Genomic DNA, 16,372 nt, shown 5'->3' with positions numbered 1-16,372 from the left:
TCACCTCTTTTTGTTTGTTCTTTAGTTTGTCTAGGTCTTTGTTAAACATTTCTTGTATCTTCTCAGTGTGTGCCTCCATTCTTTTTCTGAGATCTTGGATCATCTTTACTATCATTACTCTCACTTCTATTTTGGATAGATTGCCTATCTCCACTTCATTTAGTTGTTCTTCTTGGGTTTCTTCTTGTTCCTTTGTCTGGGACATATTCCTCTGGCATCTCATTCTGTGTAATTTTTTTGTGATTGTGGTTTCCATCCTGCAGGCTGCAGGGTTGTAATTCTTCTTGCTTCTGCTGTCTGCCTCCTGTTGGATGAGGCTGGCCTAAGAGGCTTGTGCAGGCTTCCTGGTGGTAGGGACTGGTTCCTGCCTACTGATGGATGGAGCTGGGTCTTGTATGTCTGGTGGGCAGGGCTATGTCAAGGGGTGTGTTTAGCATGCAGCTGTGTGCTCAGGAAGACTTTAAGCAGCCTGTTTGCTGATGGCTGGGGCTGTGTTCCTGCTCTATTCGTTGTCTGGCCTGAGGCATCCCAGCACTGGAGCTTACAAAGCTGCTGGGTGGGGCCAGGTCTTGGTGAGAAAATGGTGGCCTCCAGGAGGGCTCACGCTAATGAGTACTCCTCAGAACTACCACTGCCATTGTCTTTGTCCCCGCAGTGAGCCACAGCCATCCCTGCCTACACAGGAAATCCTCCAATACCAGCAGGTAGGTCTGGTCAGGCTCTTATGAGGTCACTGCTTTTTCCCCTGGCTCCTGGTGTGCACGAGACCTTGTGTGTGCCCTCCAAGAGTGGAGTTTCTGTTTCCCCCAGTCCTTTGGAAGTCCTGAAATCAAACCCCTTCAAAACCAGATGCTCTGGGGGCTCCTCCTCCCGTTTCCAGACCCCCCAGGCTGGGGCTCAGAACTTTCACTCCCATGGGAGAACCTCTGCAATGTAATTATTTTCTAGTTTGTGGGTCATCCATATGGTGGATACGGGATTTGATTTTATCGTTATTGCTCCCCTCCTACCATCCCATTGTGGCTTCTTCTTTGTCTTTGGATGTAGGATATCATTTTTGGTAGGTTCCAGTGTTTTTTTGGTTGATGGTTGTTCAACAGTTAGTTAGTTAGTTGTGATTTTTGTGTTTTCATAAGAAGAGGTGAGCTCACATTCTTCTACTCTGCCATCTTATCTCTGCCCCCTGGGCCACGTTGTTAAACAACCTTTCTTTTCCTTCCTACAGGGTAGTTCTTGATAAACAACATCTTATATATTTTGAGTCTATGGTCTTCTATATTCCACATACTCTTGACTCCCATGTCTAGGATAGATGTCCCTCTGAGGGACTCCTGTGCCTTTCGGTACTTTCTCTTATCACACAATATCCTAATGATTTGAGGTCTTGCCTGTAACCTTTTCCAGACTCCACAATTCGAGGGCAGAGCCCTGGACATCCTGGTCACTGCCAGATTTCCAGTTCCTAGCTCCTGCTTAATCATGGCAACCAATTATGGACTGTTCCTGGGTACAGCACTGCTCCAATCTTACTTGTTCTCACAGTAATCCTAAAGGATATATACTAGCATTATTCCAGTTACCTGGATGTGAGGCCAGATACAGAGAGGTCAAGTCACTGACTCAAGACTGCAGATCTACTAAGTGGTAGACCAGGACTTGGACCTATGGCCTGACTTCAGAACCACTAATACACAGTGGCTGCTCAAACAGTAGCCTGTTTTCCCTCTTAGCTGTTATTTTTATGTGCTCTTTCTATCTGTGAACAAAATACATGAACCAGAGTTGACAAGAAACTCATCCTGTGATGTGCCATCCTGGACCCAGTGTATGCTTTCTATCTGCCCAGGGAGGCAATGCTCTGGTGATGGTGAGAGCCAGGTGTGACTCCCCACACGATGGTACCGAGTAGAAGCCAGGGGTTCAGGCTTTAAAGCAGGAGGACCTGTGTTTCAATCCCATCTGCTGCTACCTTCTAACTCTGTGACTGGGCATTATTTAACCTCTCTATGCTATGCCTTCCCCATCCATAAGATGGGGATAATTCCACTTCTCTGACAAGGCTGATGTGCAGATTAAATGAGCTAATGTCTCTTAAATGTTAATGCAGTGTCTGCGCTCAGCAAACATACACCGACTTCTTACTATTGCTGTTGTAATGATGCCCTACTTAGGGCAACCTAGCCCAGTTTTGTATAAAATTATCCTATGATCAGAAACACAAAGTTATTTGGAAAAACAGCCTTCATATTCTCTTCCCTATTTACAATCTCTTGGAAAGTGTTTAAACAAAGTTTATTGAATTTGTTTGGCTTTCTTAGAAAATGCTTTTCATATTTACTCAGCCATGATGCTCAAGATTGGGCTTTATCATAAAAGGCAGAAGCTATACCTGCAGCTGAATAATGGTGTAAACTAGGAATAAAAATAACAATTCCTGAAAAACAAACATCCAGTAGAGAACAGCAAACCAGGTTAGTAAAATAGTCCCCCACCTTCTTTTTCCATCTTAGGAATATTCGGTTATCATCCTGCTCTCTGAACAAATGCTAGATCACATCTTCTATTCCCTATATTTTTTCTCTGGTGGTTTGGAAGAAAATATTTGTTCTCTCTTGTTCTAGCTTCTACCTAACAATTAATAAAACTTCCACTCCAGTACTTTTAATTAAGGACCTTTTAGTGCTGTGCCCCATGCCTATGGCAAGATCAGAAACCCAAAGCCTCTTTTCTTTTTTTTAAATCTTTATCAGAGTATAATTGCTTTACAATGTTGTGTTAGTTAGTTTATGCTGTATAACAAAGTGAATCAGCTATACCTATACTTATATCCCCATATCTCCTCCCTCTTGCGTCTCCCTCCCACCCTCCCTATCCCATCCCTCTAGGTGGTCACAAAGCACTGAGCTGATCTCCCTGTTCAATGCTCCTGCTTCCCACTAGCTAGCTGTTTTACATTTGGTAGTGTATATATGTCAATGCTACTCTCTCACTTCATCCCAGCTTACCCCTTCCCCCTCCCCATGCCCTCAAGTCCATTCTCTCCTTCTCTGTCTTTATTCCTGTCCTGTCCCTAGGTTCGTCAGAACCATTTTTTTTTTTTTTTTTTTTTTAGATTCCATATATCTGTGTTAGCATACAGTATTTGTTTTTCTCTTTCTGACTTACTTCACTCTGTATGACAGACTCTAGGTCCATCCACCTCACTACAAATAACAATTTCGTTTCTTTTTATGGATGAGTAATATTCCATTGTATATATGTGCCACATCTTCTTTATCCATTCATCCGTCGATGGACACTTAGGTTGCAAAGCCTCCTATTTAAGTTATTAAAATTATTCTCCATTGAAGAAAGGGTTAAAAACCCAACAGCTTTAGGGCATTTGGGATAAGTAGTAATATTTATAGAAAAAATATAAACATGCCAAGTCAATGTACTATACGAACTATTTCAAGTAAAAAGCTGTAACTATGACTTTGGTGAGTCATACAGGGAATTATATATTAATTTCTTACTATTAACTCAAGGAAAAAAAAAAGCGAACTTAATTATCTTTTAGTCCCAGAAAGTCTAGTAAATAATTCTGTAATTCACAATTTTTACTAATTAGTCTTAGACTGCTCAGGAGTTTTCCAAATTAGTAAAGTTTTACACTAAAAATAAGTTTATTCTTCTTAAAGTGAATTTAAGCAGAAACCTGTGGTGAAATATATTAATAAGATTATGCTCTTAAGGTAGTTAGGAGCAGAGGATAATTTTCTTCCACTATTGGAAAAGCTTAATCATGAAAGGGAAGAAGGCTATTTCACTCTTACTTTTGGAGGCTCAGAAAATTCTTGTTCTCCTGGATCAATGGTACACAGCCCTAAGACCTGTACAAAGATTCTGAATTTCAGGGGAGGAAAATGACAGTTTTCGAGTTAGGTGTTTGTAGTTTCATGCATTATTTGCATGAAGTCCACTCACCAGCTTTCCCCTTTGCTGCGCAGACCTGGTCTCTCGCAAGGTGTACACGTCTCCACAGACAGAGATCTCGCGCCAGACCCCAGGCTGGGACTCCTCAGTGAAGCCCCCTCTCGGATGCATCACCAGGACACCATTGGTCGTGAGCCCATCCATGTGGCCATCGGGGTTTTTCCACTTTGCTGCCTTTTCCTGGAGAGCATACCACAGAAAAAATTATGTTCAACACAAAAAGATTCTAGAATCTCTTTAAAATATTGGGTAAGGGCAGAGGGGAGGAAAGTGAGGAATTTTCATTTTCTACTTAAAGCTAATAATCAGAAGGATAAAAAATGCAGTTAGTCCGACAAAATGAAAGAAGTGCAAAAACAGATGAATGATTTATCGCTGGAGACAAATTTACCTTGGGCACTTAAACAAAACCTGATGCCTGGACCTCTCCCTCAGATTCTTTTTCAAACCACCCCCCGCCCCCAGGTGATTCCAGGAATCCAGTATATATTCTTCAATTCTATTTGTGCAGTGCTTTCATCCTGTTATCTAAAAATACTTTATATGAACTCATTATCAGGAAAGTACTAGAAGGAAGAGAAAAAATTTTTTATTAAACAAACAAACAAAATTTCAAAATACATTAAGCCAACAAGTTGTGGCCACTACGTTCTGTTTTCATACGAATCAGTGTTGTATCATCAAGGGTGGAAGGCACAAGCGGCTGGATATAATGGCAGGACAGATGCTCTTGGACGCCTCGCCACAGTGATTTCTTTTTCTTTCCTGGGGACAGAGCCAGATAATGCTCACATGACTTGGGTAAATCTGATTAGGATAAGCCAGTTACGACTGGTTTAGGGGTGGGCATGTGACTGAGTTCTGGCCAGTGAGGCCTGAGTGAGTCCTTCTGGGAAGCTTCCTGGAAAGGTTTCTTTGCTCTTTAAAAGAGACGAGGAAGAAACAGTGCCTTTGCTGCCCTTCTTCAGCGGGAAGTTGTCATGCTGCGGGGGGTTGGTGGAAGTGCAGGAGCCATCTCACCCCACCCCAGGACCTCGCCTAAGGAAGCTGATGTGCCCAGAGGGCAAGACGGAATGAACCTGGCTCTCCAGATGTCACAGAACCACTGCATCAACCAAGCCTGCGGCTGGCCTTCCTGGGCACTTCTTGTAACATGATACATTTTTATTACCGTTTAGGCCATTTTAAAGTGAGTTTCTTTTTTTTCCCCTGCAAAAATATCCTGATTCAAAAAGGGGGCTATATTAAAACTGGATATTCACTAAAACTGTGGGGTTTTATTTACATGGACATTCTATGAAGGGAGATATTTTTAGTCTGTTTTGTTCTTTGTGATATCACATCTATAACACCCAATATGGAACAAAGCAAATACTACATAACAATTTTTTGAATGAATAAAGGAGTAACATTTTCTTTTGCACCCCAATTATCTAGATCTGACCATTTTCCTTCTGAAATAAATACATTATGTATGTTAATATACATGCGTTTAAAAAGTAATTACTGTACATATTATAGTTAATATAGCAAATATAACAAAAAACAAGTAATGACAATTATTTTCAGATTTTTAATAATAGCTTTTCAAACTGGCTGTATGAAAACTAAAATCTCAAAATCTCACCAGAAGCATTGTGCAAGGCAAATTTTTTGGCCACAATTAAATGTTATATATGATAATAATGGGTGTTTTTCTAGAAACAATGTACTGATTAATAGTACTTACGCCAAGAAATATGTTTTTGGAAGAGTCGAATCCGGCTGCGAATATTCGTGCTGTGTAAGGTTCATTCCTGTCACAGACTATCCTGCAGGCAAACCTGGATATGGTGCTTTGTGTAATTTGCGCTTCGTCATTGTTTTGACTGCCAGAAATTGTGTCTGTAACGACGAAGTCAATAGGGCTTTCTGTTGATCTGCCCACCTAAATAAATCAAATTATACTCATGATCTACTTGAAAAATATGATGTCACCATATTCATCACATGAAATGAGCGTTCAGGATCCTTTAACATTCATTATCTCTATCTACTATGAAGGTCAAAATTTAATGAAAAAATCTTTAGTCTGCTCCTTTTCTTGTTTAAGGGAGATGTTATGGTAACCAACCATAAGATTGTAAATGTTAAGAAAAACTCAATTTTCTATTCTAGAGGAAAATAGATCTCACTCCAAACAGGTTTCTGATCAGGTAGAAACATTACTTACTACTTTCATAGAAAATCATTCGTGGTTTTTTTTTTTTTTTCTTGTATTTCCAGGTGGGAAAAAACCCAAGATTTTAAAGGAAGCCAGCAAACAAAAGCCCTATTTCCCCCACTCTTGCCCAGCTCCAGGGACTGGTTTTCCACACTAAGTGAATCCACCAGTGACTCATGGCACAGAGGGAGAACAAGCCCTACCTCAGACATGAGACCCCAATGCCTATTTCTGTCACTCAGCGTAAATGAGAGTGATGTAAAGGGCTATACAGGTCAGCTCAAAGTTTGAGATGCAGTCATATGAAAGATTTAAAAAGCTGATCCTAACATTTCAATTTTGGATTTTTAAAAAACTCTCCTGGGAAAGTCTAAAAAGTAGCCAATAATATTTTATTGGCTTACTTTCCTTGGTAAATTTAAATGCTGCCAGAAAGAATATATTTCATTAGCATGGTCTTAGAGTTCTAACAAAGCTTTTCATATTCACTAAATCCAAATAAGACAGGTACTGCTGTGTCCTGTGAATTGGGAAGTATTTGTTTACAGGTAAGGAAGTCCTCATGACAAAACATTAAACCGTCTATGTAATGATGTTCTATGAATCTCTAACCAGGAAACAGTGATAAATGTTATATATGCCAAAGATACATCTTAAACTAAAATAATTTATATGTAAACAAATCATTTCTTGTTAAATATGATATTAATGTTCTCTCCTAACAACAGTGACTTTGATTCTGAAATTGTCAATGGAAGGAACACACAGAACCCCCAGTGTGTACGTATAAGGCCTCCAAAGTCAATTTCCCAGGTATCTTTATCCTGATCTCAAAATTCTATCTAAAACATAAGCAATGTAATACTCTTTTTGTCCAAATGAATAAAGGTGAATGAAATAAATATAACAAAATGTATATATCTTGCATCACTTAGGTCTGCTTGCTTTGGAACAATATTAAATTTCTTTTGTAAATCTCACATATACATTTTCAGGCACAGACTATCTCTGTTAAACCAACAGACAACAGACATCTATTTCTCTTGTTTTTTACAACCCTTAATTTCTTGTCCTATTGAAATGTGCCTGGAATAAACTAAACCACAGGGTTCACTGAAACTTATCACCTTGAATAGATGCATAGTGCCTGAACATACAGGTTTAGAAAACACGTAACTTGTTAAAAAATGCAACATAAAACCTGAATTAGAGAGATTATAAAATCATATCATACGATTCATCTTTCTAAAGTTGCCTCGTGGCACAGTGGTTGAGAATCTGCCTGCCAATGCAGGGGACACGGGTTCGAGCCCTGGTCTGGGAGGATCCCATATGCCGCGGAGCAACTGGGTCCGTGAGCCACAGCTACTGAGCCTGTGCTCCACAATAGGAGAGGCCGCGATAGTGAGAGGCCCGCGCCCCGCTATGAGGAGTGGCCCCCGCTTGCCGCAACTGGAGAAAGCCCTCACACAGAAACGAAGATCCAACACAGCAAAAATAAATAAATAAATATTTAAAGTTGCAGAATCTTCCCTCAGCTAGATTCATTTAAAAGCTGAATGTGTAACCCAGAAGCTCTACTGATTCAGACTGCTGAATGTTGTTTTTAAGCCTTTTTTTAAAGCTACTCTCTTTTTCAAGTATATAATACAGTATTATTAACTGCAATCACCATGCTGTATATTACATCCCAGAACTTACTCATCTTACAGCCAGAAGTTTGTACTGTTCGACCAATATCTCCCCAATTCCATGCGCCCCCCTACCCCCTCCAGCCCCTGGTAACTACCATTCTACTCTCTGTTTTTATGATTTTGATTTTTTTTTTTTAGATTCTACATGTGAGTGATATTACACATCTGTCTTTTTCTGTTTGATTTATTTCACTTTAGGTTTTTTTTTTTTTTTAATTAGAAAAGTAAGATACTCTGCAAAATATTTCACAAATATAGGAAAGTATACAGGAGACTACTCCAAACTCAGGAACAGATCTGTCCTGGACCTTGATTCCAATGAAGCTTAGGAGTAAAATGTGAGAAGCTCTAAAATTGCCTGGTCACCACACAAAACCCAGAGCTCTCACAAAGACACAGGCTATGATTTAATTTCTGTCACCTCCATGGAAGAGGGCAAAGACTTTTCAAACTCTGTTAAAAGCTCAAAGCTGAAATCATGCTCCAGGAGGATGTCACACAACCACTCCTTGTCTATAGAGATTACTCTCTTCAAGAATGGCCATTCTGATTTCATCCCAATGTATTAAATTAATGTCTTGATGAATCAACTGAAATTGCCTGTAAAACATGACATTTTATTCCAACTGGAACATACTGCTAAGATCAATTATTTCAAGACATGATACTTACCTGACTGGTCATTTAATATTTGTTTATCAATTCACTTCCACTTAAATCTAACCTGTAGAGTGTTAGCATATTTCTATACTTTAGGACACAAACCTCATGTTGCTTTTGCCAGGAAAAAAAAAAATCTAAGCCACTTTCCTAATGAAAACTCACCCAATGTGGAAGACTTGGAGCCTGTCCTTTCTTTTGACTATTGGATCAACTCTACGTTATTTTAAGGGTAGTCATGTGGACCAGCCATGATGTATCTGAATTTCATCTGATATTCACATAGTAGCCATGGGGAGAATTTTACTCCCTGCTGCTGACTGATATGCACATATACAGCATCATTTGGCACTTTCAGTTGCATATATATATGAGAAAAGTTTGGGTTTACCTGGTTGTCAGTCAAAGTCAGCACAGGTAAAATGGTGTGAAAGCACCCAAAAGGTCCTCCGTCACCTTTCCTGGACCAACCCTACCCTCGTCCCTGCATCTGTAACCTTATTTTCTCACTTCCCTCCTATGACAAGGATGAGTTATTGCTGCTCCTATCCATGACCAATCTCTCCACGGGTGCTTGGCATCCCACTCTTCTCCCCTTTCCAAGGATTTTACTCCTGAAGTTGGCCCCTCTCTCTTTCCTGAATGATCAATTTCTCTCTATTACTGGATCACACTGTCAGCTATCAAACGTTACTGGATCACACTGTCAGCTATCAAACATTTTTTTGTTAGTTTTTAAAATTTCAACTTGTCAGTAGCTTTTAAAAATATAACAAAAATGAGTATTAGAAAAATGATCATCTGCATGGATGTTTCAGGAATGCCAAACTGCTATTACAAGTTTCCAAACGCATTCCTTCTCGATTTCCTTACCTGTCTCATCCTGCACCGTTAACAGACGTTTCCCTGCTTGGCTGAGCAGTTTGACCGTTCTAGACTCGTCTCTCATCTTTGAAAATGTTTGCCTTTGCTTGAGAGCACCTCTCGAACTATAGCCCCATTTCTCTGATTCATTTAATGGCAATACTTCCAGAAAAAGCTGCCACCAGTTACTACCCTCTGTTTCCTTACTCATCCCCGTGACCCACTCCGAAGCCACTCCAACTCTCGGCACGGCTCTACTGAAACCCCGCTTGCTGAGGTTTCCAGGGCTTACTTGTCCTGATATATCCGTACCGGGTATTAAGTTAATGAAACCCTTCCAGGCTAGTTGGCCAACAGCCCCCTTTCCCTTCTCCTTCTGTTCTCTCCCCCAGGTAACCTCACCAAATCCCATTTTAGCCCCAAAGCCCTGATTTCTCCCTCAGCTTCAGACTAGCACGCCCAAACTCCACGTGGATGTCTACTAAGCATCTCACATGTAACGTGTTTCAAATGTTACACTGGATCCTCTTCAACCCCTAGGTTCCCTATGTCAGTGACTGGCATCCAATTTGCTCAAGCTAAAAAATCAATACCCAAGAATCACCCTGGATTTTTTCTCCACACCCACATTTAACCTCGTGTAAATTCTATCAACTCTTCCTCCAAAATGCATCTTCAGTCCTTGCGCGTTTCCCCACCTTAGTTCTAGCTGCCCTCAGCTCTTACTTGGATTGCACTGCCTTAGACTCCAAACTGGTCTCCCTGTTTTCACACTTGCCTCCTACATTTTTCTCTAGACAGTAGTTGGAGATATTGTAACAAAATATAAATTGGATTTTCTCTCTCCCTTGCTTAAATTCCTCCAACAAACTCCTAGAATAAAACCCAAAGTCTTTACTTGGCCTAAAGGCCCCTTACTCTCCCGGCCTCTGCCTACCTCTCTGAGTTCATCTCACGTCACTTCCCTCTTCCTTCGCTCTGCTCCCGCCTTGGGGCCTTGGCACTGCTGCAGTGCTGGCTTATCTGTGGTCTCTTTGCCTCCTCTAGAATATATGCTCCATGAGAGGGGAGCTGTCTACCTCCAGTGACTAGATGAGCATCTGACACAGTAGGTGCTCAAGAAATGAAACTGATGAATGGAAGATTATGACAGTGAGCTTGAACCCTGTGAGCCTGTGAGACACACAAACACACACAAGTACAATGTTTTAGGAAATAATTATTAAAATATTCTTTAACATTTTTCTCAACTAAATAGATGCTAATGAAATGTTACCATCTAGAACTACCATAAACTAACTAAAAAAAAAAAAAACCAAAAAAAACCCAAACCAGAAAAACCAAAACATAAGGCATTGCAGCACTTAGGTCTGAAGCATATGAAACTGAGAAACCAGAGGGGAAAATGACCACTAACTCTGGTTTCAGGACCTGGTCAGTTTCCTTAACCCCCCAAGATCAGAATCGTCTTTGCCTTTGATTCCTTTTCTAAACTATATTCTTCTTTATATTTTACTTTCTCAATACCTATGCTCTTTTCTCTTTCCTTGATATACCCCTATTCTGGAAAATAATTACTAAGATCTTATTCTGGCTATATTAACTCAGATTTTGTTAGTCTTAACCCATCTCCTAAATTTAGATCTAGGTTTGACTTTCTCAGGCAATAGTACTTCCGAGTTCTGAGCCTATTATCTGATTCCACTGTGGGAAATGCAGCACAAGGCCCTTTTTTTGGTTCATTCTGATGTTCTGCTTTTAAATGCTCAATTAACCTACAAATCGTTTTAATGGGTAATGGCTAAAATGAACAGCCCTCAACACCAAGGTCCATACTTGAGAAATATGAATGCTGCAGTGCTTTTGCTCAGTGATTTTTGTCAGTGGTAGGTTTTAGACATGTAAACTTGTTAAAAGGAGGAAAAAATTAAAACAAGCTTGATTTTTCAGGGCCTTCTAAAGAGTTGCTTAATTCTACTCTGCTTAGAGTGATCTGACATTAATCCTCCAATATGTCCAGTTAGTCTGCAAAAGGAATCAGATTATTTTAGTAAAAATAACAAATGGGTTATGTTTTCTTCATACGTCTATAAATTCCTGTTGAATTATCGTGCCTTATTTAAAGAGACTGAGTAGGTACTATGTAGAGAATGGAGAACTCAGGAGACCTAAACCTTTAGTTCTGCCACTAATGCCATCTTTGCCCTTAGGTTAAGTTACCTTTTCTTTCAAAGACACAGATTTCTCAGTTATAAAATTAAGAGGTTAGTACAGTAAAAACTGGTATTTCTCAGTGTGGTCCATGAACCTCTGAGGGTCCTTGAGCCCTTTTTAAGGGGCCAGGTCCATGAAGCCATGGTTTCATAATATGAACCATAATATTATGGTTTCATAATAAATATGAAGATGCTGACATTTGCTCTGATGATGATAAAACAATGATGTGCTTTAGTGGGAATCAAAGCAGTGGCACCAAACTATACTGATGGTCATCGTGTTCCTCACAGCCATGCACTTGCAGTTAAAAAAAAATGCTGATTTCGTAGGGGGTAAGGGTAGGGGAGGGATATGTATGCTTTAATGAAGCAGTAAAAAATTATTAATTTTATTAAATCTTGAGTCTTTTAATATTCTGTGTGATGAAATGGGAGGTATGCATAAAGCATTTAGAAGTTCAAATCAGTATGGAGGTTCCTCAAAAAAAAAAAATTAAAAATAAAACTACCATGTGACCCAGCAAACCTACTTCAGGGTATTTATCCAAAAGAACTGAAATCAAGATCTCGAAGCAGTATCTGCTGCCCATGTTCATTGCAGTATTATTCACAATAGCCAAGATATGGAAACAACCAAGGTGTCTATTAACGGGTGAGTGGAGAAAGAGAAAGCGGCATATACATACAATGGAATACTATTCAGCCTTAAAAAGAAGGAAATCCTGTCACATGTGATAATATGGATGAATTTAGAGGACATTATGCTAGGTGAAATAAGCCAGTCACAGAAGGACAAATCCAAGTACATGAGGTATCTAAAATAGTCAAACTCACAGAAACAGAGTGTAGAATGGTGGTTGCCAGGGGCTGTGGGGAGAGGGAAATGGGAGATGTTGTTCAATAGGTATAAAGTTTCAGTTACACAAGATATTCGGGTAAGTTCTAGAGATGTGCTGTACAACAGTTAAAATAGTTAAATACTGTATCATGCACTTAAAAATTTGTCAAGAGGATAGATCTCATGTTAAGTGTTCTTACCACAATAAGTGGAAAAAAAAAAGAACTAACAGGAAGCTGAAAAAATCCAGCTAAATCTTTAATTCATTCTGCATTGGGTGAGAAGAGAGTGAACAATTTGAGTAGAATGTGACTGTACAATAGTGAAGAACACACCATTTCTGTCACTGAAGAATAGTAATGAAACAAACATGTGGAACCACAGTAACCTGTTGATTTTAAGTGGTAAAAAAATGTCCTACCAACAACTGTAAAATTTTCTGGATTTATGTTTTTAGTACTGAGAATCTTCTACCTATGTAACACATTAGTAAAAAGTCTTATATATTCAAGATGTATAACTTTGGAAAGTATTAAAGGAAGAAATTATTACAGAGTTCCATAAAAATATCAACAAGGAAACATATGCAGATGTTTATTTAGGGAGAGCTTTTTCTTTGGGAGAATGAGAAGGAAAAAACATTTAGAATATTATAAAATGGAATGGCATGAAGAGTAAAACCACTGTTAATAATGTGTCTAAATATCATACATGTTACTTTTGATGTACTGGCATTTAAGTAATGCCTGTATCTCTGACTGCGACTCACCTTACCCATCTATGTATCCATCTATGTATCTATATAGGATTGTTCAGGTTTTTTAACTAGCTAACACATTCACCAGGTTCAAAGATAAAAAAGCATGGCATACCTCCCTGGATACCACCCTGCCCAGTTCTCTTCCCCACAAAAACCACTGCTCTATTAGTAATGTCCTGTTTATCCTTTTGGAGACTTTTCAAGCATATAAGCATATTTAAATCATTTAACTGTACTAATTTGCTATCTAATAATTAATATGCTATTTAATATGTTTAATAACATTAATTTATTAACATTAAGTAACCTTAATTGAATATAATACTATCAAAGCCTCAATATATTTAATCATATTAATTTTAATTCATTAAATATGTTTGGAGCTCTTTTTGTGACTGTATGAGGCTGTGTGAGCTTTTCCTAGTTCTGCTGTACAGCCTTGGAGGCCTCCACTACATGGCTGTACCTGAGCTTACTTAACTGGTCCTCTACTAAAGGACATTTAGGTTGTTTGCAATCTTATACTATTAAACCACGCCGCAAGCAATAAGTTTGTAAAAATGTCATTTTGCATGTATGCAGGGGTATCTCTGGGGTAAATCTCTAGAAAGAGGAGAGCTTTAGAAAGAGAAAAGCTGAGTCACAGAGTGCAAGCACTGTGTATTTTTCATAGGTATTTCCAAGTCACTGTCCCATAGAGGTCAGACTAATTTATAGGATGTAGGTGAGCATCTGCTTCCCCACACCTCTGACAAAACCTTTTGGATTTCTGCCAATCTGGAAAGTGAAAAATGGTACCTCTGTGTGATCTGAATTCACATTTCTGTTTTATAAGCGAGGTTGAGCAGGTTTTCTTATTTTTCAGAACTATTTATCCCCCCCTCCTTTTTCTGCCCCCACCACGTGGCTGGCGTGATCTTATTTCCCCGACCAGGGATTGAACCTGGGCCCCAGCAGTGAAAGTGCCAAGTCCTAACCACTGGATCGCCAGGGAGTTCCCTATTTCCCCTTTTTGATGTATCTACGATACTTTTTTGACATTTGTTTCAACATCATTTATTTAATAATTTAACTCTCCATATAGAAATGCAAAGCCTCCTGGTTGAATCTGTGTTTGCTTTTTCCAATAGCCTTAATTTTAATTTCCTGTTGTTTTAAAGTACCAAATCTTGAACGGACTCACAGACATAGAAAACAAACTTGTGGTTACCAAAGGGGAAAGCAGGGGGAGGGATAAAATAGGAGTTTGGGATTAACATATACACACTACCATATACAAAACAGATAACCAACAAAGACCTACTGTATATAACTTGTAATAACTTATAATGGAAAAGAATCTGAAAAAAGAATATATTTCTGTGTGTATATACATGTATAACTGTATACATGTATTGCTGTATACCTGAACCTAACACAACATTGTAAATCAACTATACTTCAATTAAAAAAAAAAGTACCAAATCTTGGATATATTATTAATTCCCTTCTTTTTAAATTAATTGATAATTTTTTCCTTTATTATTTCCTTCCTTCTGCTTTCTTTTGATGTGTTTCTGGACTTTCAATTATATACCACTAAAACTATTCTTGAGCCTGTCCTTTCTTTTTTTAAAATTTTTATTGGAGTATAGTTTATTTCTATAGGACATTCCATCTGAAAGCAGCAGAATACACTTTCTTCTCAAGTGCACACGGAACATTCTCCAGGATAGATCACATCTTGGGTCACAAATCAAGCCTCAGTAAGTTTAAGAAAATTGAAATCATATCAGGCATCTTTTCTAATCACAACACTATGAGATTAGAAATCAGTTACAGGAAAAAAACTAAAAAACACTAACACATGGAGGCTAAACAACATGTTACTAAACAGCCAATGGGTAAATGAAGAAATCAAAGAGGAAATCAAAAAATACCTAAACACAAATGACAACGAAAACACAACAATCTAAAACCTATGGGATGCAGCAAAAGCAGTTCTAAGAGGGAAGTTTACAGCAATACTATCTTACCTCAGGAAACAAAAATCTCAAATAAACAACCTGACCTTACACCTAAAGCAACTAGAGAAAGAAGAACAAACAAAACCTAAAGTTAGTAGAAGGAAAGAAATCATAAAGATCAGAGCAGAAATAAATGAAATAGAAACAAAGAAAACAATAGCAAAGACAAATGAAACTAAAAGGTGGTTCTTTGAGAAGATAAACAAAATTGATAAGCCTTTAGCCAGACTCATCAAGAAAAAAAGGGAGAGGGCTCAAATCAGTAAAATTAGAAATAAAAAAGAAGTTAAAATGGACACCACAGAAATACAGAGGATCATAAAAGACTACTACAAGCAACTCTATGCCAATAAAATGCACAACCTGGAAGAAATGGACAAATTCTTAGAAAGGTACAACCTTCCAAGACTGATCCAGGAAGAAACAGAACATATGAACAGACTAATCACAAGTACTGAAATTGAAACTGATTAAAAAACTCCAAACAAACAAAAGTCCAGGACCAGATGGCTTCACAGGGGAAATCTATCAAACGTTTAGAGAAGAGTTAACACCTATCCTTCTCAAACTGTCCTCTACTTTCTTACTGTCATTTTTTAAAAGGAACGTTTTCTGATCAGTGTTTAGTTCCTTGAGTTTCTTCCTTCCTTCCAAATAATAAAAGCACTTAAAAGTTTTTACATTTTCTTCCGAGTACAACATCAGTCACATCTCATGAGTTATGCTATTAAATGTTTCCACAGTTATTTATTTATTTTTTTTTAATTTTATTTATTTATTTATTTATTTATTTATGGCTGTGTTGGGTCTTCATTTCTGTGCGAGGGCTTTTCTCTAGTTGCGGCAAGTGGGGGTCACTCTTCATCGCGGTGTGCGGGCCTCTCACTATCGCGGCCTCTCTTGTTGCGGAGCACAGGCTCCAGACGCGCAGGCTCAGCAATTGTGGCTCACGGGCCTAGTCGCTCCGCGGCATGTGGGATCCTTCCAGACCAGGGCTCGAACCCGTGTCCCCTGCATTGGCAGGCAGAGTCTCAACCACTGCGCCACCAGGGAAGGCCCCACAGTTATTTTTTAAAAGGCCTATAATTGTAGTTTTGATGTCCTCTTTGGTTCAAGTGTTATTTAGGAAGTATTTTGAACATGTTAACTTTTAAAA

General features: G+C 38.8%; 1 protein-coding gene across 1 annotated transcript in view; it reads right to left on the bottom strand.

The window, feature by feature from the left end:
* The window catches only part of PELI2 (pellino E3 ubiquitin protein ligase family member 2), a 202,642-nt gene that overhangs the window by 9,965 nt on the left and 176,305 nt on the right, over window positions 1-16,372 (bottom strand). The window contains exons 4-5 of the mRNA XM_061180870.1: window positions 5,705-5,902; window positions 3,967-4,155 (exon numbers count right to left, since the gene is read on the bottom strand). Of these exons, the coding sequence (XP_061036853.1) occupies window positions 3,967-4,155; window positions 5,705-5,902 (387 nt within the window). The remainder of the gene's footprint in view (window positions 1-3,966; window positions 4,156-5,704; window positions 5,903-16,372) is intronic.

This window comes from Eubalaena glacialis, chromosome 2 (genome assembly GCF_028564815.1).
Source record: "Eubalaena glacialis isolate mEubGla1 chromosome 2, mEubGla1.1.hap2.+ XY, whole genome shotgun sequence".
NCBI lineage: Eukaryota > Metazoa > Chordata > Mammalia > Artiodactyla > Balaenidae > Eubalaena > Eubalaena glacialis.
Note: the sequence above shows the minus strand (reverse complement) of the source record. Positions and strands in the feature narration are given on the sequence as shown.